At 36.0% G+C, this 24,555-nt stretch overlaps 2 protein-coding genes across 4 annotated transcripts in view; one reads left to right on the top strand and one right to left on the bottom strand.

Moving 5' to 3' along the window:
• Positions 1-15,270, top strand: part of ORC4 (origin recognition complex subunit 4) — a 96,640-nt gene extending 81,370 nt beyond the window's left edge. For all 3 annotated transcript variants that reach the window (XM_060106176.1, XM_060106174.1, XM_060106175.1), the window contains 4 exons: positions 10,830-10,938; positions 11,664-11,759; positions 11,845-11,912; positions 14,143-15,270. In XM_060106176.1, the coding sequence (XP_059962159.1) occupies positions 10,830-10,938; positions 11,664-11,759; positions 11,845-11,912; positions 14,143-14,331 (462 nt within the window). In that variant the 3' untranslated portion in view covers positions 14,332-15,270. The remainder of the gene's footprint in view (positions 1-10,829; positions 10,939-11,663; positions 11,760-11,844; positions 11,913-14,142) is intronic.
• A 1,818-nt stretch (positions 15,271-17,088) lies between these two features.
• Positions 17,089-24,555, bottom strand: part of ACVR2A (activin A receptor type 2A) — an 85,807-nt gene continuing 78,340 nt past the window's right edge. Inside the window, exons 10-11 of the mRNA XM_060106172.1 lie at positions 21,984-22,114; positions 17,089-20,891 (exon numbers count right to left, since the gene is read on the bottom strand). Coding sequence (XP_059962155.1) covers positions 20,697-20,891; positions 21,984-22,114 — 326 coding nt within the window. The 3' untranslated portion in view covers positions 17,089-20,696. The remainder of the gene's footprint in view (positions 20,892-21,983; positions 22,115-24,555) is intronic.

Genomic DNA, 24,555 nt, shown 5'->3' with positions numbered 1-24,555 from the left:
TTCTCACCTCACAGATCCTGTACATGTTTACAGTGTATACCTAAGTGTTTAGTTTCTTCTGGAACGATTTTAAATGATATTTTGTTTTTAATTTTGGTTTTAGCATGCCCATTATTAGTGTATAGAAATGTGACTGATTTTTGTGTTGATATTGTATTCTGCAATGTTGCTGAACTAATTTATTTTAGGACTTTTTTAAATAGATTCTTTGAGATTTTCTATGTAGATAATCATATCATCTGCAAATAAAGAGTTTTATTTTTTTCCTTTCTAAGTTATATATCTTTTCTTTCTTTTTCTTTTTTGCAATGGCTAGAACTTCTTGCACTATGTTGGGTAAGAATGGTGAGGGTAGATAATTGCCAGTCTTAGGGGGAAAGGATTTAGTCTTTTACTGTTAAGTATGATATAAGCTGTAGGTTTTTAATACATGTTTATTATCAAGTTAAGGTAATTCCCATCTATTCCTAACTTGCTGAGAGTTTATTATGATTGTGTTGGATTTTGTTAAATGCTTATTCTGTATCAATGAATATGATCTATGACTTTTCTTCTTTAGCCTGTTGATATGTTGAATTACCTTGCTTGATTTTCGAAGGTTGAACTAGTTTTACATGCCTGGACAAATCCTACCTGGTCATGGTCTTTCACCCAGTAATTATATCTTAAGCTTAAACAGTATCAAGAAAGGGGTACTTAATTGTTCTGAAAAGTAAAGTTTTTCCTTCTCTTAGAGTATTTGATACTAGTCTAATATTTCTAGAAAATTATTTATTCCTTATTACAAAAGGTATGGCAAATACCTTTCAAAGAAAAAATAATTTTGGTTTCGTGAGTTTCTTCTTGATCACTTCCATTTATAATAATAATGGGTATCATTTATTAAATAGCACATGAGTCAGGTGACCTAGTTACTTTACCAGCATTATGTCTAGTTATATTAATCCTGTTTTTTAATCTTTGGGGGTATTTTATCCTTACCTTTGAGGAAACCGATGCTCTTTGAGGTTAAATAACTTACCCCAGGTCACACAGCTAGTAGATGGCAAACCCAGAGCTCAAATCCAAGGCTGTCTAGCTTCAAGCTTATCATAACTGCTTTACTATGTGGTTCTGCCACTTTTACAGATTCTCCTTCTCCATTTCTGATCTTGCTTAGGAAACTTAAGAGTGTTTTCCTCTCTATATACTTTCCCTCTCATTAGCACATGCCCCTCCCATTTATCAAAACCACACTGCCATTTTCAGCAACAGCTGTCTTTATCACAGAAGTATTACAGGGACTAAGAATTTTTAGAGTAGAGATTTTAGTTACTTATGTACCAAAATTAGACTTTATTTACTAGCTTATGGTATATGGAGGATACACACACACACGTATATACATAAACACATACCTTTCATTATTCTGGGAAAATATCTCTGCCTCAGAATTGTCAACATGAAAAACCATTGTTTTGCCAGTTTCCTATTATATTTTTAATTCAAGGTGATGACTCAATTTTTGTTTGGGGTTTTCTTATTTAAGAAAACGTTTAGAATTGGTGGAAATTATAAAGAAAAGAGAAAGTGCTGACTGAGATTAAATATAGTTTGGATAATTTTTCAACAAAAAAAAATCAGGAGTTATACACATAGAAAAAACACTGTCATTGCATAGCCTAAAGTAAATTTCAGGTTGATAAACCTAACTTTATGTAGAAAAACAAAACTTCTTTTTTAAAATTAGAAGAAACATATAAGAAAATATGTTTGTATTCTTGAGGTAGGGAAAGATTTCTTACAGAAGTTACACAGATCACAAGTCATAACAAATAAGATGGTTAAAGTTAATTACGTTGAATTTTTTTTTTTTTTCTCGGTACACGGGCCTCTCACTGTTGTGGCCTTTCCCGCTGCGGAGCACAGGCTCCAGACGCGCAGGCTCAGTGGCCATGGCTCACGGGCCCAGCCGCTCCGCGGCATGCGGGATCCTCCCGGACCGGGGCACGAACCCGTGTCCCCTGCATCGGCAGGCGGACCCCCAACAACTGCACCACCAGGGAAGCCCCTACATTGAATTTTTAAATGTCTAGACACTGAAAGATACCATAGATGAAGTGAAGACTGATAAGGAGTGGAAAAATGCAATGTGTGTAATCATCAACACTGTCCATAATATATAAAGAGCTTCTACAGTAATCAATAAAGGAGTGAACTGACCAGAGGGCAGACAGCAGAAGCAAGAAGAACTACAATCCTGCACCCTGTGGAACAAAAACCACATTCACAGAGAGACAAGATGAAAAGCAGAGGGCTATGTACCAGATGAAGGAACAAGATAAAACCCCAGAAAAACAACTAAATGAAGTGGAGATAGGCAACCTTCCAGAAAAAGAATTCAGAATAATGATAGTCAAGATGGTCCAGGACCTCCGAAAAAGAATGGAGGCAAAGATCAAGAAGATGCAAGAAATGTTTAACAAACACGTAGAAGAATTAAAGAACAAACAAACAGATGAACAATACAATAACTGAAATGAAAACTACACTAGAAGGAATCAATAGCAGAATAACTGAGGCACAAGAACGAATAAGTGACCTGGAAGACAGAATGGTCACTGCTGCGGAACAGAGTAAAGAAAAAAGAATGAAAAGAAATGAAGACACCCTAAGAGACCTTTGGGACAACATTAAACGCAACAACATTCGCATTACAGGGGTCCCAGAAAGAGAAGAGAGAGAAAGAACCAGAGAAAATATTTGAAGAGATTATTATACTCAAAAACTTCCCTAACATGGGAAAGGAAATAGCCACCCAAGTCCAGGAAGCACAGAGAGTCCCATACAGAATAAACCCAAGAAGAAACATGCCGAGACACATAGTAATCAAATTGGCAAAAATTAAAGACAAAGAAAAACTATTGAAAGCAGCAAGGGAAAAACGACAAATAACATACAAGGGAACTCCCATAAAGTTAACAGATGATTTCTCAGCAGAAACTCTACAAGCCAGAAGGGAGTGGCATGATATACTTCAAGTGATGAAAGGGAAGAACCTACAACCAAGATTACTCTAGCCAGCAACGATCTCATTCAGATTCGATGGAGAAATCTAAAGCTTTACAACAAGCAAAAACTGAGAGAATTCAGCACCACCAAACCAGCTCTACAACAAATGCTAAAGGAACTTCTCTAAGTGGGAAACACAAGAGAAGAAAAGGACATACAAAAACAAACCCAAAGCAAATAAGAAAATGGTCATAGAAACATACATATCGATAATTACCTTAAACGTGAGTGGATTAAGTGCTCCAACCAAAAGACACAGGCTTGCTGAATGGATACAAAAACAAGACCCATCTATATGCTGTCTACAAGAGACCACTTCAGACCTAGGGACACATTCAGACTGAAAGTGAGGGGATGGAAAAAGATATTCCATGCAAATGGAAATCAAAAGAAAGCTGGAGTAGCAATACTCATATCAGATAAAATAGACTTTTAAATAAAGAATGTTGCAAGAGACAAGAAAGGACACTACATAATGATCAAGGGATCAATCCAAGAAGAAGCTATAACAATTATAAATATATATGCACCCAACATAGAAGCACCTCAATACATAAGGGAACTGCTAGCAGCTATAAAAGAGGAAATCAACAGTAACACTATAATAGTTGGGGACTTTAACACCTCACTTACCAATGGACGGAACATCCACAATGAAAATAAATAAGGAAACAGAAGCTTTAAATGACACAATAGACCAGATAGATTTAATTGATATTTATAGGACATTTCATCCCAAAACAGCAGGTTACACTTTCTTCTCAAGTGCGCACGGAACATTCTCCAGGATAGATCACATCTATCCTGGATAGGTCACACATCAACCCTCAGTAATTTTAAGAAAATTGAAATCATATCAAGCATTTTTTCTGACCACAATGCTATGAAATTAGAAATCAATTACGAGGAAAAAAACATAAAAAACCACAAACTCATGGAGGCTAAGCAGTAAGTTACTAAGTAACCAAGAGATCACTGAAGAAATCAAAGAGGAGGTTAAAAAATACCTAGCGATGAATGACAATGAAAACACGACAATCCAAAACCTATGGGATGCAGCAAAAGCAATTCTAAGAGGGAAGTTTATAGCTATACAAGCCTACCTAAAGAAACAAGAAAAATCTCAAATAAACAATCTAACCTTACACCTAAAGGAACTAGAGAAAGAAGAACAAAAAAACCCCAAAGTTAGCAGAAAGAAAGAAAGAAAGAAAGATCAGAGCAGAAATCAGTGAAATAGAAACAAAGAAAACAATAGCAAAGGTCAATAAAACTAAAAGCTGGTTCTTTGAGAAGATAAACAAAATTGATAAACCATTAGCCAGACTCATCAAGAAGAAGAGGGAGAAGACTCAAATCAATAAAATTAGAAATGAAAAAGGAGAAGTTACAATAGAAACCGCAGAAATACAAAGCATCCTAAGAGACTACTACAAGCAACTCTATGCCAATGAAGTGGACAACCTGGAAGAAATGGACAAATTCTTAGAAAGGTATAACCTTCCAAGACTGAACCAGGAAGAAATAGAAAATATGAGCAGACCAATCACAAGTAATGAAATTGAAACAGTGACTAAAAATCTTCTAACAAGCAAAAGTGCAGGACCAGATGGCTTCACAGGTGAATTCTATCAAACATTTAGAGAAGAGCTAACACCCATCCTTCTCAAACTCTTCCAAAAAATGGCGGAGGAAGGAACACTCCCAAACTCATTCTGTGAGGCCACCGTCACCCTGATACCAAAACCAGACAAAGATCCTACAAAAAAAGAAAATTACAGACCAATATCATTGATGAATACAGATACAAAAATCCTCAACAGAATACTACCGAACAGAATCCAACAACACATTAAAAGGATCCTACACCATGATCAAGTGGGATTTATCCCAGGGATGCAAGGATTCTTCAGTATACACAAATCAATCAATGTGATACACCATATTAACAAATTGAAGAATAAAAAATATATGATCATCTCAGTAGATGCAGAAAAAGATATTGACAAAATTCAGCACCCATTTATGATAAAAAACTCTCCAGAAAGTGGGCATAGAGGGAACCTACCTCAACATAATAAAGGCCATATACAACAAACCCACAGCAAACATCATTCTCAACGGTGAAAAACTGAAAACATTTCCTCTAAGATCAGGAACAAGGCAAGGATGTCCACTCTCACCACTACTATTCAACATAGTTTTGGAAGTCCTAGCCACAGCAATCAGAGAAGAAAAAGAAATAAAAGGAATACAAATTGGAAAAGAAGAAGTAAAAGTGTCACTGTTTGCAGATGACATTATGCTATACGTAGAGAATCCTAAAGATGCCACCAGAAAACTACTAGAGCTAATCAATGAATTTGGTGAAGTTGCAGGATATAAAATTAATGCACAGAAATCTCTTGCATTCCTATACACTAATGATGAAAAATCTGAAAGAGAAGTTAAGGAAACACTCCCATTTACCATTGCAACAAAAAGAATAAAATACCTAGGAATAAACCTACCTGGGGAGACAAAAGACCTCTATGCAGAAAACTATAAGACACTGATGAAAGAAATTAAAGATGATCCCAACAGATGGAGAGATATATACCATGTTCTTGGATTGGAAGAATAAATATTGTGAAAATGACTATACTACCCAAAGCAATCTACAGATTCAATGCAATCCCTATCAAATTACCAATGGCATTTTTTACGGAACTAGAACAAATCATCTTAAAATTTGTATGGAGACATAACAGACCCCGAATAGCCAAAGCAGTCTTGAGGGCAAAAAACGGAGCTGGAGGAGTCAAACTCCCTGACTTTAGACTATACTACCAAGCTACAGTAATCAAGACAGTGTGGTACTGGCACAAAAACAGAAACATAGATCAGTGGGACAAGATAGAAAACCCAGAGATAAACCCACGCACCTATGGTCAACTAATCTATGACAAAGGAGGCAAGGATATACAATGGAGAAAAGAGAGTCTCTTCAATAAGTGGTGCTGGGAAAACTGGACAGCTACATGTAAAAGAATGAAATTAGGGCACTCCCTACCACCATACACAAAAATAAACTCAAAAGGGATTAGAGACCTAAATGTAAGACCAGACACTATAAAACTCTTAGAGGAAAACATAGGAAGAACACTCTTTGACATAAATCACAGCAAGATCTTTTTTGATCCATCTCCTAGAGTAATGGAAATAAAAACAAAAATAAACAACTGGGACCTAATAAAACTTCAAAGCTTTTGCACAGCAAAGGAAACTGTAAACAAGGTGAAAAGACAACCCTCAGAATAGAAGAAAATATTTGCAAATGAATCAACGGACCAAGGACTAATCTCCAAAATATATAAACAGCTCGTGCAGCTCAATATTAAAGAAAGAAACAACCCAATCCAAAAATGGGCAGAAGACCTAAATAGACATTTCTCCAAAGAAGACATACAGATGGCCAAGAAGCACATGAAAAGCTGCTCAACATCACTAATTATTAGAGAAATGCAAATCAGAACTACAATGAGTTATCACCTCACACCAGTTAGAATGGGCATCATCAGAAAATCTACAAACAACAAATGCTGGAGTGGGTGTGGAGAGAAGGGAACCCTCTTGCACTGTTGGTGGGAATGTAAATTGATACAGCCACTATGGAGAACAGTGCAGAGGTTCCTTAAAAACTAAAACTAGAACTACCATATGATACAGCTATCCCACTACTGGGCATATACCCAGAGAAAACCATAATTCAAAAAGACACATGCACCCCAATGTGCATTGCAGCACTATTTACATAGCCAGGTCATGGAAGCAACCCAAATGCCCTTTGACAGATGAATGGATAAAGAAGATGTGGTACATATATGCAGTGGAATATTACTCAGCCATAAAAAGGAACGAAATTGGGTCATTTGTTGAGATGTGGGTGGATCTAGAGACTGTTATACAGAGTGAAGTAAGTGAGAAAGAGAAAAACAAATATCGTATATTAATGCATATATGTGGAACCTAGAAAAATGGTATAGGTGAACCAGTTTGCAGGGCAGAAGTTGAGACACAGATGTAGAGAACAAACGTATGGACACCAAGGGGGGAAAACCGCGGTGGGGTGAGGATGGTGGTGTGCTGAATTGGGTGATTGGGATTGACATGTATACAGTGATGTGTATAAAATCGATGACTAATAAGAACCTGCAATATAAATAAATAAATAAAATTCAAAAATTAAAAAACAAAGACCACCTGAGGCCATATTAAAGGAGTGCAGGCCCTGCATACACCCTGATCCTTATCAGCAACCCTGGCCTTGAAGCATTGTTATAAAACTCCTCACTAAATCTTCCCAGGTTGGGACCCACAGTTTTCGAGGGCAAGAGTCTGCTTTCTCCCCCTTTGCCTGGCAAATCAATAAAACTATTCTTTTGTACTTCACCCAAAACTCTACCTCTGAGATACAATTCAGCACCTGTGCACAGAGCCCGAGTTTTTGCATCCCGACCATCAAAAAAAAAAAAAATGAAAAAGTAATGAACTAAGAATATGAGTGCAAGCAATCCACCAATGTAGAATCCCACATGACTTATAAATTGCAAAGATATTTAACCTCTCCAGTAATTAGGGAAATGGTACAATTTAAACTTTACAGTTAAACCTTTTTTTCTACCAATATGGTGGGTGTCATAAGTTTATGTCTGGGGCTTCCCTGGTGGCGCAGTGGTTGAGAGTTCGCCTGCCAATGCAGGGGACACGGGTTCGTGCCCTCTCCGGGAGGATCCCACATACTGCAGAGCGGCTGGGCCCGTGAGCCATGGTTGCTGAGCCTGCGTGTCCGGAGACTGTGCTCCGCAACGGGAGAGGCCACAACAGTGAGAAGCCCGCATACCAAAAAAAAAAAAGTTTATGTCTGATGATATGGTGACTATTATGTTTATTGTTGCTAGTAGTATAAATATGTATAGGTACTTTGGAGAGCAATATGGAAAATTAGGTATCTAGAGAGACTCAAATACACAAGAAGGCATGTACAAAATTGTTTATTGCAGCCTTGTTTATAATCCCCCCCAAAAAATGACAGATACCCATCAATAAGGGAAAGCATAATTAAATTGTGCATATATACAAAGGAATATAACAGAAAAAAAAAGAATAAACCACAGCTGACATCTGGACATAGATGAATTCTCGTGACTGATGTTTAGTGAAGAAAGAGTAACATTAAGTACAATATGGTATTTATATAAAACTTGAAAATTACTCTGTATTGTCTCGGAATACAAAAATATGCAATAGAAGGTTGAAGACTTGCATGATTTTTTTGCATGGAGAAGAGTAGAGAGTCCAACCAGGGCAAGAGACAGGGGCTTCAACTCTGTAAGTTTATATTTTGTAAGCTGAGAAAGTGATCATGGATATTCATTATATTATTCTCTTGCCTTTTTATATGTCAAAAATATTTTATAATAAAAGCAAAAAGAAAAGGTAAGAGAAAGGGAAGGAGCTACTGGGTACCTGGATCCCTCCCAGTATGGGGAATGAAGGACAAGGATTACCAAACTTTTTTTTTCAGTTAAGGACCCTGGGCCCTGGTTAAAAAAGGGAGAGAGTAGGGCCTCCCTGGTGGCGCAGTGGTTGAGAGTCCGCCTGCCGATGCAGGGGACGCGGGTTCGTGCCCCGATCCCGGAGGATCCCGCATGCCGCGGAGCGGCTGGGCCCGCGAGCCATGGCCGCGGAGCCTGTGTGTCCGGAGCCTGTGCTCCGCAACGGGAGAGGCCGCAGCAGTGAGAGGCCCGCGTACAGCAAAAAAAAAAAAAAAAAAAAAGGGAGAGAGTTCAAGGCAATAGAAATAAAAGCAAAAATAAACAAATGGGATCTAATCAAACTTACAGGCTTTTGTACAGCAAAGGAAGCCATAAACAAAGCAAAAAGACAACCTAAGGACTGGGAGAAAATATTTGCAAATGATGTGACATACAAGGGCTTAATTTCCAAAATATACAAAGAGATCATACAACTTAATAATAACAATTAAAAAATCCAATCGAAAAATAGGCAGTAGACCTAAATAGATACTTCTCCAAAGAAGGCATACAGATGGTAACGGGCACATGAAAAGATGTTCAACATCGCTAATTATTAGAGAAATGCAAATCAAAACTACAATGAGGTACCACCTCACACCGGTCAGAATGGCCATCATTAAAAAGTCTACAAATAACAAATGCTGGAGAGAGTGTGGAATGTAAATTTGTGCAGCAACTATGTTGGTCGGAATGTAAATTCGTGCAGCTGCTATGGAAAACAGTATGGAGGTTCTTCAAAAAACTAAAAATAGATTTGCCACGTGATCCAGTAATCCCACTCCTGGGCATATATTTGGACAAACCTATAATTCAAAAAGATACATGCAACTGTATCTTCATAGCAGAACTATTCACAATAGCCAAGACATGGAAACAACTTAAATGTCCATCGATAGATGAATGGATAATGAAGAAGTGGTATATATATACAGTGGAATACTACTCAGCCATAAAAAAAGAATGAAATAATGCCATTTGCAACAACATGGATGGACCTAGAGATTATCATACTAAATGAAGTAAGTCAGAAAGAGAAAGACAAATACCACATGCTATCAGTTATATGTGGAATCTAAAATATGACACAAATGAACTTACGTATGAAGCAGAAACAGACTCACAGACATAGAGAATAGACTTGTGGCTGCTAAGGGTGAGAGTTGGCTGGTGGAGGGATGGGCTAGCAGTATGGGATTAGCAGATGCAAAATATAGGTAGAATGAATAAACAAGGTCCCACTGTATAACACATGGAACTATATTCAATATCCTGTGATAAACCATAGTGAAAAAGAGTGTATATATATATATATATGTATAACTGAATCACTTTGCTATACAGTAGAAATTAGCACAACATTGTAAATCAACTATGCTTCAATAAAATAATTTTTTTAAGAGGGAATTTCTAGTGTTAATGTCCCAAATATTACATGGCATATACTTACACTAAGAAATTACTCATTGTTTACCTGGAATTCAAATTTAATGAGATGTCATGCATTTTTACCTGCTAACCTTATTTATATGACTAAATTTAAATGCTGAGTCAATTATATTTCAATGAAAAATAAAGTTTTAAAAAATTAAGTAAAATTTAGATGTTAGGAAAGTTACAAATAAATCTTCAAATGCAGAAGTTTTTGTTAGTCGTTGGACAGAGAACTTGCTACATGGAGGCAACTTGTCCTTGCTTTCAAGGAGAGTTGTTTCTTGGTATAATTTTGTTTTTGTTTTTTTCTTTTTAATACAATTGAATATAAAGTAGTTCACCTCTATCATTTAAGACTAACCTGGATTGGTTGATCGGGTGGTAAAAAAGTTTTTACAAGTCACACTTCTGCCTTTTTGCTTTGGTTTAGTCTGGGGCTTTAAATAGTAATCTTACTTATTTTTGGTGTCTTCTCCTTATCCTACTCCTTTTAAAATGTTTTTCTTTTGAGGAGTTGTAAACAAACAAGATATGCAAATGGAAAGGGGTAGAGAGAGCAGCAAGAATTTTTTAATGCTTTACATTTATACAGTTACATGGCATATGAATTGAAATACTGTATCTTAATAGAGCTAAATATGAGAGTACCTTTCCCAAGCATTACTGTTTACTCTTTCATAACTCTCTGAATTAAGAAGTTTTGTTCAGTAATATCTCCAAAGTGCCTAAGTAAATATGCAGTTGTTTTTCTGATCTGCATTTCCTTAGATGCTTGCTTTAAATCGTATAACACCATCACACCCATTTATGACTGCAGCAGATCTGATGGAGGCAAACCAGCTGTGTAGCATGGACTCTAAAGCAAATATTGTACATGGTGAGAAACCTACTTAATTAGTAGTTTTTTAAAAGTTTGAGTTTATATAATGGTATGATTTTCAAAATTATAATTAATATTGGGTATAGTATTTTATATACAGAATACTTTTATATCCATATGTCCTTTAACTCAGCCCTTTAAAAGGTATTGTTCCTCCCATTTAAAGTGAAAGAAACTCGAGGCACTGCCTCCCTTGCTACATTGTAAATCCAGCTGAGACTGTATTGCGGGTATTCTCATTGCACCAAGTGCTAATGAAGAGCACTGGCTTTTAGCCATTTGGGGTTCACTATCCCTTTTGAGAGTCTAATGAACCTTCTCTCCAGGAAAAAAAAAAAATTAGATATAATTTCCAGGGGATTAGAGATTCTGAATAATCGAGGGCCCTATGTAATTTTAAAGTTACATCATAATTGCAGCTCTGGTTTATGTGGTTAAGTGTTAGATAGTATTGTCTCGAATCCTTGTACCATCTCTGGAAGTTTAGAAAGATCCTATTTTACATATATGAAAACTGAGCTCAGGGAGGTTGAGTAACTTTCTTAAGATTATTTAGATAATAGTGACTGAAACACATTTGAACCTAGAGGGGTGTCTTGACCTCCCTCCGCCCCTCAAAACCATAATCTTTCACTTTATCCTTGTATTTGAAGGAAAGTTATATCAGTCTTATGTATCAGTAAATAAACTGTACCTCATAGTTTGTTCCCCTTTTATTATAGGTCTGTCAGTCTTGGAAGTCTGTCTTATCATAGCAATGAAACATTTAAATGACATCTATGAAGAGGAGCCCTTTAATTTTCAAATGGTTTATAATGGTGAGATGAGACATTGGTATTTTCTAACACTACTACCCCCACTGCTTATTTGAAGCTACTAATGCTGTCATTGCTTTCTGTCCAGAGTTTCAGAAGTTTGTTCAAAGGAAGGCCCATTCTGTTTATAATTTTGAGAAACCTGTTGTCATGAAGGTAAGATTTTTAATTTTTAAAGGCTTATTTTTACATCTGATTTGATTGTATATATCATAGTTGCACTTTCATTAATTTTGAAACATTAGGTATCATCAGGAATTTTATTCAAAACAGACCCCAAAAAATCAATCTAAAAAATGTTTGAATCTTTCTGAAGAATGCAGCCAGTTCTTTTTACAGTTTTGGGGGTATACTGCCCTCTACTGTCTCTTCCTAGAACTGGCATCGTGCAAAGGATCTACTTGTTACAGTCATAACCCTATCCCTTTATACCTCTAAGGTTGGCTTTATAATCTCAGCAGTAAAAAGAGACTGAATGAGTCATTAAGAAAACAAAAAAGAATCTCATTGGCTGGTGAGGGTATACAGAGAAAGTTTTGTTAGGGGTGAGGCATGAGTTTTAAAACTTGAGGAACTTTATTCTAGCATACCATTGTCCACCAGAAATATGAGCCACATAATGTAATTTTAGATTTTCTAGTAGCAACAAAAAAGTAAAAAAAAAGAAAAGGTGAAATTAACTTGGACAGTAAATTTTATTTACTGTACCAAAATCTTTTGATCTATAGTTAATATAGAAAATTATTAATGAAGTTTTTTATTTTCTTTTGTGTTAAATCTTTGAAATTCTGTGTGTTTACATTTAAAGCACATCTTAATTCACTGACTATTCATTGGAAATAATTGCTCTTTAGATTCCTTCAATTATTTTTTTTTAGATTCCTTATATTATTTAGCTGAAGTAGATTTACTTTATGAAATTGTTTCAAACATACAAATTTTCTTCTAAGTGTTAGTTTTTTAATTAAACTTAATAAAAATTAAATAAAATTAAAAATAGAGTCCCACATTTCAAATGCTCAGGAGCCCCGTGTAGCTAGTGATTACCTATTGGACAGCACAGCTCTAGAGGACTTAATGGGAAGAAACACCTTTTTTTATTTTTTTTAAGCAGTGGACCCATAACTTCTTTAGCATCCTTTATAAGGGATTAGTAGTCAATTTTATTTCTTACAGCAACCAAAAAATGAGAGATCAGGGCATTGCCATTTCTTCAAAACAATAGGAAAAGTATTTAGAATACTGGAGGTTGGTTTTTTCCTCCCTTCCTAATGTCCATATTTGTCTGATAGTCATAGCTTGTGGGAGTTGTATGAGTGGAAAGGTTTAGCTGAGCACTTAAATTTTTATGAGTAATTTGAAGCTGTTCATTTCTACATTTTAATTAAATAAGAAAGTATTTTGCTACCTAGAAAAATTTTAAATCTCCTCAGTTTTATTCAGCCAGTACCTGCAGCCTCTAGTATTTTCTCATTTTCAGAAATTAATGGTGTCTGAACTGTTTCTCTTTTCATCAGAAGAATTTTTATAGTACATAAAGAATATATTCCAACAGTATTTTTCACAATGAGGCTTAAGAATAGAAAGCTCATAATCTATTTCAGTGTATCAGTATTTAATGGTTAGTAGGTCATGATTTAATGGGGTTTTTTTTATACATTAATAAAATACCTAAAACAACAAACATGGTTAGAAAAGACATAATACATGAATGTTAGAGGTAAGAGGAAGCAGACAGTAAAGAGCCCTATTAAGGTGGGGAAGATGAAAGAAAGGGACTTTCTGGCAGGTTGTAGTGGTCTCTGTCAGACTTCTTAGGGAAACAGGAGCCTGTCTTCTCCATACCTGTACCACTCTGCTGAATCATTTATTTATAGGGTTAGCTGAACAGGTGTACTCCTACGGGTCTTTCCTGCCTCCCTCTCTTTTTACAGCTATATTAAACTTTTACACAGCAAAGTCTTACAAAGGTAGAAACAAAATGTAAAGGCGAATTTGAGTAACCTAGGCAATTAGTCAAAAAGTACTGGTCTTATCAGATCTTAGGTTTTTATAGAGAACTGGAAACTGTTAACTTAAGTACTAGGAGGAGATATGACATAGAATGAGGTTAGGAACAAAAACCACATTGTACAAACTGAATTAAGTTTGCCCTGTTTATATTCAATGATGCAGGGATGGATAACTGTATATTGACACTGCCTCGTGTGGTGTGTGAAGTTTTTATGAGGTTGATGAGAGTTGTTTTTGAACTTTACTGATATCTGTTAGGTTTTGTTTCCTGGTACTCTATTCCACAACTGACCAAAATCCTAACTGTTCTCTGAGTTAATGTCGTTTACTTTACTTCCCCTATTCAACCTAAACTATTTCTTTCATCTTTCAGGCCTTTGAACACTTACAACAATTAGAATTAATAAGGCCCATGGAAAGAACATCAGTAAATGCACAGAGGGAGTACCAGCTGATGAAACTACTTTTGGATAATACGCAAATTATGAATGCTTTGCAAAAATACCCTAACTGCCCTACAGATGTTAGGCAGTGGGCAACATCCTCCCTAAGCTGGTTATGAATATAACCATGGCTTCAGTTGTGGAGTTTCAGGCATACTTCTCTAAAGAATGTTGTCCTTCAACAAGATATGTTATTACATTTTCTTATATTTATAAAAATGTATTTTTGTATTTATGGGAGACTGTTACACATGTAGCATCATGGCTGTGCCTTGCCTTTGAATCATGGCACGTGAGCAGTTACATGATTTATAATCCCAGTAATTTAGATTATGTTGTAGGTAGTTGTTCAAAAAAATAAATATGACTATTTTAGGGATTGAATCATATGCTTATTTAACACTTGTGAAGTATTTATGTGGTACATTTGAAGAGTTCATTTCAACCCAGCAGCCAGATGTTTTTACAAACCTTAAACAAAGCAGTAAAGAAACAATGGTAAGAGTTGAGGTGTAATGAGTAATCTTTTGGTCCTTTGGGAGGTGCTGCAGTTTTTCTGTATTCATGGAAGTTTGGGATTCTGTCCCACACCCAGGTCTTCTAGTTCAGGAGACTGATCAGTTTGGCTAGAAGATGGTTTACATGGAAGAAAAAAGCAAAAGGTTTGAAGATTTTCTTCCAGGCTCCTTATAATATGGTACTCATACCATCTACAGAAGAATCTTTTGTAGCATGTCTTAAAAATGCAGATTCTGGGGCCTGTTCTAGGGACTAGCATTTGTCTGACACAGGCAGTTTAGGGGATCCTGTGAACCCACCCCCACAGATAATGGAAAGTGTATGACGATGCTAACTAAACCTGCTTGTATCAAAATGTGGAGCCCTAGGAGGGAGGAATGTGGGAATGGCAAAGCATCAGGAATCCATGAACTAATGCTAGTGTATGTTTAAAATGAAATTTAGTAAGCATTCGTTAAGTGTTAGTGACTTCATTTATTCAAAAATATTTGATTGTCTATTATTTTCATGCAAGGCTTACTAAAGACAGACTCCCTATCCTTGTGCAGTTTGTAATCCTTTTAACTGTCAAAGACCTTATGATATTTAGTTACTGTTGTTTACAGGTGAGAAAACTAACACAGTAGTGGCCCTGTCCAGAGGATTGACAGACCCTGGAATTCAACTCATTTCGTTGACACCAAAACTCAGTAATGCGTTCCTTACCATGTATTTTTAAAAGTATACTCTAAAAAACTATTTACTTGGTTTTTAAGAAGTATTGCGTTTAGAATGGAATTTCTGTGCATAAAAATAGCTCTTTAGTAGTTGCAACCTGTTCTTTGCATACCGGCATTCTAAGTTTTCAGATCACTGTCATTTACTTTTCAGCAGTGTATTATGAAAGCTAAGGCTTGCACCCTGGTTCTATGCAATAGTCTACAGATTTTTAGGGGATGTTTTGCAAAAATACTTCCCACAGTGGCATCACTATTACCAGAAGCAAGGATTTTGCATTTGAGTTAAGATTGTCCCTTTAAAAATTCTTCTCAACTGTTTCGAGAAGTACCCTCTGCTTAAAGGCACTGACCATAAAAGCACCCAAAGAACTGGCTTGAAGATTGCAAATTTTTATCAGCTTATGATGCCACTAAAAGGTTGAGAGCCCTCACCTGCCTTACAGAAAGTCCATCAATATCAGTGAAAGAGCTATGAAACACACTAGAAAAAATAGGTTAGCAGAAGTCATACAAATGAAGCATGTGCCTACATTTCAAGGGCATTTTTTTCAGAGGAATGTTGATGTTCCCCTTTCCACATTCCCTAATACAGAGAAGCTAAATATACTTAAAATTTTTTAACTAACTTCATCTCTTAAATTGCTTAAACCATCATGAATAAAATAAAAACCAAATCTGAAAAAGCCCTAGTAAAAAGCTTTCGAGAATAATGTAAACAAATATGGCTTAAAGATATTTTCATTTACTAGAGGAGGAATGTAGCCTGTTAACAGCACAATCAAAAGACTGAAAACCAGGTGAGGAGGAACGTTAGCGCCATCGGTGCAGTTTTCACTCATGTGATTCCCTTCAGGTGCCCTACCAAAAACAGGATCTTATTAAGAAAAAACAAAGTCTTTCCAATTTTGTGGACATGCATGAGAATGGCTCTGAGGAGTTAAAGAGCTGTTGGTCCAAATTTACCACATCATAATGCTATATATGTTGATTATATACTATTAACTGTCTGAAGAATCTGTTTTGCAGAACAATGCTGTGGAAACAGTTTCCGTCTTTCCATAGAGATTCCTTGCAGATTCCACCATGGTTTGCATTTTCATTTGGTTTTAGAAGACAACGCAGGTTCTTTCAAACCACCATAACCCAAGTGTTGCCCTTTCCTTCACCTTTACCCTAAAAAAATTGAGAATCCATGGGTGTGAACTGTGACGCTCAGTGTGACAAGGTAGGGCTCTTCCACCCCCCACTTTCTTCAAAAGTCACAGGATAAACAAAAGAATTTGCAACACTAAAAATGTAAATGAATGCTAGCTTCCTTGGTGACCTCTCTCACCGATTACCCTACGTGAAAATACCAGAATTCTTCTGTTCAAGTGGTAAACTAGTTATAGTTGGGAAGAGTAGTTTATGTCTTTGATGTCTATTACCTAAGCCACTTTTTTAAAATCTCCGTATGAAAAGGTAACTAAGGCCATTTAGCCTCTCTTAAAATTGGCAGGACCAACATATGTAGTTTAGTGGGAATACAATCTGCTTACACAACAAAGGAGAGAAATGCCACAACTGACAAACCTCCCTTTCACCTGTCCCCATTCTTGCAAATCTCAAGATGTAAGCCTCACTGTAAATTATAAAGCTACTGTTCCCCTTTAAGAACGTATAACTAAAGAAAAACTTCATATGCAAATCATACCATATTTATTTTTTTATTTAACTTGGGAATGGAATGGGGATAGCATACATTTTATTTGTACAATATTTAACAATCACTTACCCAAGGTGGGGTTTTATGGGACTTTTTTTTTCTTTTTTAACTTTTTGTTAAATACTTGCAGAAAAAATAGCAAGTACAATTTGACAGTAGTACAACAACCTGTGCCCAAAACACTGACAAGAAATACAGAGTAAAGCTAAAATAATTGTTTACCAATATTTTGAGAGGTAACAAATAGGATATGGGTTGAGACTGCATAAAAAATGTACTGCTGGTTGAATATCTGAGGTAAATGATGTTCAATCAAGATGCTACTTGTATCATTTTGCCCATAAATCAGTAAATAATTTTATGCACATTATACCAAATGTTCCTAAAAAGTAGTATTTTAAAAAGGTAAAAAAGAGAAACTGGAAAATATCCGTGGTGAAGCATTTTTTTAAAACAGTAATCAGTTTATTCCACTGAACTATCATCTGGCCAGGATTTTTTCCCCTACCACCTGCATTTTACTTAAATGTAGCTGTTACCTAGGAGTGAGGAAAGGGGGAAGAACAGATTCTTTTTAGTTTCATGATATATGACTCATTTTTAAGTTCTAAACTTTTTTTTTTCCTGATTGTATTTTCGAAACATCACCATGAAGGACAGCGCAAGTTCATGGGACCAACAATTGTGAGGCACAGTCTCTGTTCTGGAATTCACAAGGTACCTGTAATAAACATTCAAACAAGAATCACACATCACATGCTAAAAACTTCCTAGCATCTAAAATACATACAAGAGCTGTGCAGGGCATAAACTTCGAATAAAGCCAAACACTGGTTAATCCATCAGTCCTATGGCAGTTGATCATAAAGCATTCCTTACACGGAGATCTGGGCAAGGTAGAGAGTATAAGTTAGAGCAGCAGTTCTGATGGGTGTCATAAAGGCAAAATACAAGACGAATCATAAGGAGCACCATACACATGAGGAAAAAATTACTGGGGTCTCAGTGTACCCCAAAACAAATCATTTTTCTTTTTTTGATCTTTCTTTTTTTCAGTATCCCTAAGCTCAAAGTTTTTATTAACTTGCCCACTTACACTGACTGTAAACCAAACATGAAAATGCCCTGCAAAAGAAAGTTTTAACAAGACTAGGTATCAGGACAGGTAGTCACTGGAACATTCTTATTTTACTGCTTATAAAAAGTATTTTTCTGTCAATGTAATTCTCAAAAGGATACAGGTTTTAAAATTGGTTAGCTAGAGTTAAGTACTATACCCAGGATTTCTAAAAATTTTTTCTAACATGAAGAGAAAACTTTATTTTGTGAATAAGTGGTCTTATAAAGTTTATCTCTAAGATTCACATAAGCCAAACATTCATCATAATATTCCCTTTTGTTTTCTTTTGATTTTTTTTTAACTTTTAAAAACAGGATTGTTCACAACAGGTAGAAATTAGTCTTCAGGAGATTAACAATTTTCATGTATGAACATTATCATCATTTTCCCTTCTTAATTAGTTTCCAAGTGGAAGCAAAACCAAACCAAGAAATTGAGAAGCCAAGTACTTTTTGAAATAAAGGTGAACTCAACATTGAAATGGGAATTCTTAGAAATACAACAAAGCCTTGGGTACATTATGTGACCAAGAGCACAAAGTTCTGTATGGTGTGTGGCACACAGACAACAATGCTGTTATTCTTCTTTCCCTCCCTGCTTAAAGGAGTCTGTTGACCTATGTATTATTTATAAATAATATAATTTATTATTCCCAGAGATTAAGTGCATGTTTTATGTAAAATGTAGTGTACTGTGTGGTTAAATAGCCATTTGAAGATAACACATTCACAGTGAGCTCCTGATAGTGACATGTAAAAAATTCTTTTATAAAATTAATGTATGGATTTTAAAATGACCTGACAAAAGTACATAGCATAATACTGGCTATTTGTTGGTCATCAGTAATCCAGAAATTCAGGAAATTAATTTTTTACTTTGGCCTATAAATTTGAGAAAGAATCCAATTATATTCTAATGTAATAGTTTTGAAAAGCACTTTGGCACCTACCTACCGTCAATTCCATTTTCTTATCAAAGATAAGGCATGAACTATCCTAAACTAATATCAGGGTTAGTTGTAAAAGCAATTCGTGGGAGGAGGCTAAGCTATGTTACCTATATCAACATTGGTTACCTCTAAATGTCATTGCATATTTTAAGTTATAAGTTTAACTTGTTATCCCTGATTTGTTTTAAAGCAGTAACATCTGAAATCTGTGCTTAAAAATTTAAATCTCTATCCTAGGATAATTCTTGACATATCACAGACATCAAATATTACTCTGACAAGATGGCACCAAGCAGAAATATAGTGATAAAGTTACAAGTCTCAAAGCAGAGTGAGGAATTCTGGGTAATGACACTTCCTGAGGTGATCCTAAAACAGTGATAAAGAATGTCCCACACACTGTTTGGTGAAAAGAAATACACTACAATTTTACATATATAAATAGGAAAAAAAATCTATTTTAAAAGAATAAAAATGAAGAGCTTTCCAGTGTTACAGCTCACTTAAAAAATTTAAATCATGCTTTAAATTTTCAAATAGTCCCCAAGCACAGCACACCTAGAAAAATATGTAGGTAAGTATGCAACATTTTGGGAACTGGATATAAGATGAAGCTTTAAAATATGGGAGAAAGAGGGGAAAGACACCATTTTTTCATTTCAAAAAACAGCACTTTTTTTCCCTTAAATCACAAGCTAGCACAAGAAAAGCTAAAACACTGCTTTACGAATGGCCACTTACTGTTGGCACTAAGCATAGCTTACCTTTTTTCTTAAATAACACAGTGAATTTGTAATACCTTGTTACAAAACGGGTCAATTTATTATTCAAATTTTGTTAGTGTTTTCAATTTTATAATTTAGCAACCGTGGAACTGAGGTATACCTTGTTGAGGGAGGTTAAAGTAATGCTTGGAAGCCTCTTTACTGTACCCCACTTAGATGACTTTGTTTATGTACACAGAACAGCAGCACACTAAACATTCACAAGCTGTGTCATATTGGCATTACAATAGTCATTTATAGAAACACAACAGCAAATGCAATAAAAACAAGTTACCCTTTTTAAAATCTGAAATGAAAAGTTTTTGATTTAAAAAAAAATAGCAGTAGTTCATTTAAGGAATTAGTGTCTTCGGACAGACATTAAGAAATCTGATGTCAGTTTTCAAACACTTGATTAGCCAGGTCCAAAAAGATCCTTGATTTGGAGAGGGCCACATTCTTCATGTACACTTCTTCAAAAGTTTCTTTTTAGAGTTTGCAACTTTTCTCTTAGTCTCATGTCCTTCATGTCTCTGCTACAGGCAATGCCATTAAGTCTCCCAGAGCCACCTTTTGAAACGAGGGTCTTCTTTCTGAGATGTCCAGGAGACATCCTACTCATTTCACACAGAAAATAAACTGTAAGCAGTTTCGTTAGCAGCTCCAGTTCAGAGTCCTGTTTCTCAGTGTGTACACATGGTGCAACCATCATAGACTAGATTCTTTGGGAGGAAAGTCAACATTTGTCACCATCGTGACCACTGTTACAATGTCCTCTGTGGTAATGATATTTGTTAGTCTTTGCATCTGAGTAATTCTTTCACCTACACATCCAGCTGATAACCTGGCTTCTGCATCGTGATCCCAACATTCTTCTATCGTTTCACAGAGCATTGCCATTCCCTAAAAATGAAAAACACATTCAAACACCACATCAGTTTTTGTTTTCTATTAGGAAACAGACTAAAACTCTCACAAAGAAATTGCTATTTTTGTGGGTTAAAGAAAGTTTCAAGATTAGCCAAGTTTGATATTTGTCAACATTCACTTTTGAGTATCCATTATACACAGACACATGGAGAAAAGCACTGAGAGAAATCAATTATTTTTTCTGAGCATTGGAACTATCACAGCAGGTGATTTTTTTTTTTTTTTTTGGAGTATAATTGCTTTACAATGTCATGTTAGTTTCTGCTGCACAGTGAAGTGAATCAGCTATATATATACATATATCCCCTCCCTCTTGGACCTCCCTGCCCCCCGACCCAATCCTACCCATCTAGGTCTTCACAGAGCACTGTTTCTTTCATTCCAAAACTCCCTGACCATTGTTCATAGACCAGGTAATTTAAATGCTAACCTTTGAATTGGATTCAAAACCAAGGCTTTAAGAAGTTTACCAATTTTTATTGTTTTCTTAGTTAATATCAGCATTTCTACCTTGCAGTTAAAGTAGGAAAAAAGGTTAGAAAGCCAACCTTAAGGATTTTCTACCTGGCTTTATCCATGTTTCTAGTTATATCTAGACCAAAATAACCAGGGCAATTTTGTTCCAGCCTTCACCTACATAGTCTCTTAAGTTCTTAAGCACTTGAAAATCATCCAGTCCCAAATCAAAATGCAAAAACTGTCATGGAGAGGAGAAAACTGGGCGCTTCACTTTCTTAAATGACCTGGGAAGGTGGTGATCAGCAAGGCTACCTGACTATCCACAGGCTCAGAGCCAAGCACTCCTCCCCCTGGGAAGATCTCCAAATGGGGGGCACATTAATCTGCACAAGACCACAGAGCTGAGCACCCCAAGGCTCTGACCTCACCATCTCCCTCACCAGTGTACATAGCCTTAATTCTGTTGTTTCTAGAACTCTAGTTCAGAATATCCTGTATGAAGACCACCACCTCAGAAAAAAAGAGAAATGTGCAGAGATATCAATCATTCCTCTGAAAAACATTTTTTATTGGAAATTCAAGTGCAAAGCTAACTATATAACTTACAGCATGTTTCTGCCAATAATCTCTTAGAACAGGCCTCTTTTTTTTATGAACAACAACTTCCTGCATGTCTTCAAGAGAGGGATGCTGGCCAATTTCCTCCTCAAATGGCAACATGTACTCATCTACAGGTCCTGAAATGTAAAAAAAGGGGAAAAATCATTTTAATTCAAATCTTCCTAACTTCCAAACTGGAACAAGCTTTCTAAAACACACTCTGTATCACCTTTTCCCAACTATCATACGCTATGGTGACAGGAGAGAAACAAACGCTCAACTGTACTTAAACCGCAGTGTGACGCAAACTTTAGAGGAAATCAAAAAGTCTGTAATTTGGCGTGTAACTCTGCTAAGGACTGTGAAAGGAGCTTTCTTACGTGTTGTATAAGGAATGCCTATCTCTGTTTGTATATTGCACATAGGGAACCATGGATCTCTGCATATTAAGGACATAATAGCTCTTTAAGGTACCCATTCCTCTTGCAATTCAGATCAGACTGTAAACAGTAGTGCTTTCATCTCTGAAGATTTTGGGTTCGGTCTGCTATAACCATCTTTATTCTGACATGCCCAAGCCCCCTACACACTCCACATGAGGAATTATGTACCCCAGAGTCACATCTCTTCTCTGCCCTCACAAGAGCTGCCAGATACTGTTTTTTAAAAATCACAAATGTACTCTACAAAAAGGGTTCCCAACCAATCAGAATGTGCCTTCACAAACAAGATTTATTCTACAACATGTTCCTTTTTTCCTTAGGCCTACTCAAATATGGAAATTCAGTTAGGAGTTCGTAATAACTAATAATTAATGAGCACTTATGCTGACCAGGAACTTTATATTATTTACTTCCATTTTATCTTCACAGAGTGAAGGTGGCATTACCCTATTTTACAGGTAAGAAAGAAGCTCAAAAAAAAGTTCCATAATCTGCACAAGGGCATACAGCTGTTAAGTTGGAACTTGAATCCACCTCAAAGACTCTAAAGTCTGTGCTTTCAATCACTAAACTGTCTCCGGTTGACAGAAATTGGTCTAATGAGCAATTTCAGTGACCAGATTTGTCTGTATGTAGACATAAACCTTGTACAAGTTCTCAAAACACACCAAATACTCCTGCATAGAATATAAATTACAAACAGCTGATCAAGAAGGAGGCCATCTTAACCCCGTCTAAATATAAGAATCCTTGATGGCTGGATAGTCAGTCTCTGCTGAAGGATTTCCAATCACTTCGAGTACTGACATTCTAAGGTGTCTGTTTAACCCTTGCTACTCAAAGTGTGGTCCACAGGTCAGCAGCACTGGCACTGATGGGGTAGCTTTTGTTAAGAACTGTAAGTATCAGGCCCCACCTCAGACCTACCGAGTCAAAATCTGAATTTTAACAAGATTCCCAGGAGTTTGGTTTGCACATACATTAAAGTTCGAGAATCACTGAACTGAACCATCAATAATTAGCCATCAAAGAAATGGAAAAGCACTTACGTTAGCAGTGTTCATACTGTCCCCTCTGCTTCAATTTCTGACTTGAATCAGAAATGCCTGACTCTGCAATTGAGTATTTCATAGCACGTGCAAGGCATTTAAGAAATGTAAGCATCTATCTTATTCTTTTTCCATAAAAACTTCCCTGATAACCTCTCCTCCCCACCAACAAAGCAAGTCCTCACACCTCTAAACTCCCGTAACACTCCCTTAACCTTTCTCAGGTATTAACATTCATCCAAAAACATTTACCTAATTCATACTTACCTTACTCTGGAGTTAATTGTCCAGGATACATTTTATCACCTTAACTAAACTGTGTATTACTTGTGTATCCCCTATAACACTACATCCAATTGGCTTGCTTTGGAGAGTTCCTATTAATGAAATTCTTAAGAAATATATTTTCCTGTAACATCTGCCATCTAACCTACTTGTGCCTCCATGAATGCATGCAATAAATGCATTTCTTCTTCCACTTTGAGCCAAAACACACTGAACATTACTCTTCTTCCTACAGACTTCTAAGCTAAAATTATATCCAAATTGCTTCAACCTTTCTTAGGTTCTGGATCCATTCCCACGCCAATTTTGGAAGAATGAATGGCTGTCCATTCCTGAGCACTTTCCACTAAATTCCCTTTAAAAGCAGAGTATCCCAAATCAAGTTTCATATACCAGAGGTAGTCTGTCCTACACTGAGAAACTATTACAGTACTCAGAAAATATTCTTATAAAAACATAGGTTAAGATGGTTATACCTTTTATAAATTAAAATTTTAAAAGATCAAACTAATTTACTTGGTTTGGGAGTTTAATAGTCAGGAAATTTGCCTTATATTCTCATATCCAAAAAAGTGTAGTGTAATTGGAGAGAGTAGAGACCTGAGGAGCACTAAAGACAGAATACCTACAACGCTATAATTCTGTCACACTAGGAATATAATAGGCAGGTTTATAATGAATCAATCAATGTAAATATTTTTAGGACTTGAAAAGGACTTCAAGAACAAGGACTAGGAATCCCTTAGAACCAAGGTGATGTGCTAGGGAATGTAACTTATGTTCACAATAATGTCTGCATCA

The sequence above is a fragment of the Mesoplodon densirostris genome, chromosome 8 (assembly GCF_025265405.1).
Source record: "Mesoplodon densirostris isolate mMesDen1 chromosome 8, mMesDen1 primary haplotype, whole genome shotgun sequence".
In the NCBI taxonomy this organism is placed as follows: Eukaryota; Metazoa; Chordata; class Mammalia; order Artiodactyla; family Ziphiidae; genus Mesoplodon; species Mesoplodon densirostris.
This window is presented reverse-complemented; position numbering and strand designations above follow the sequence as displayed.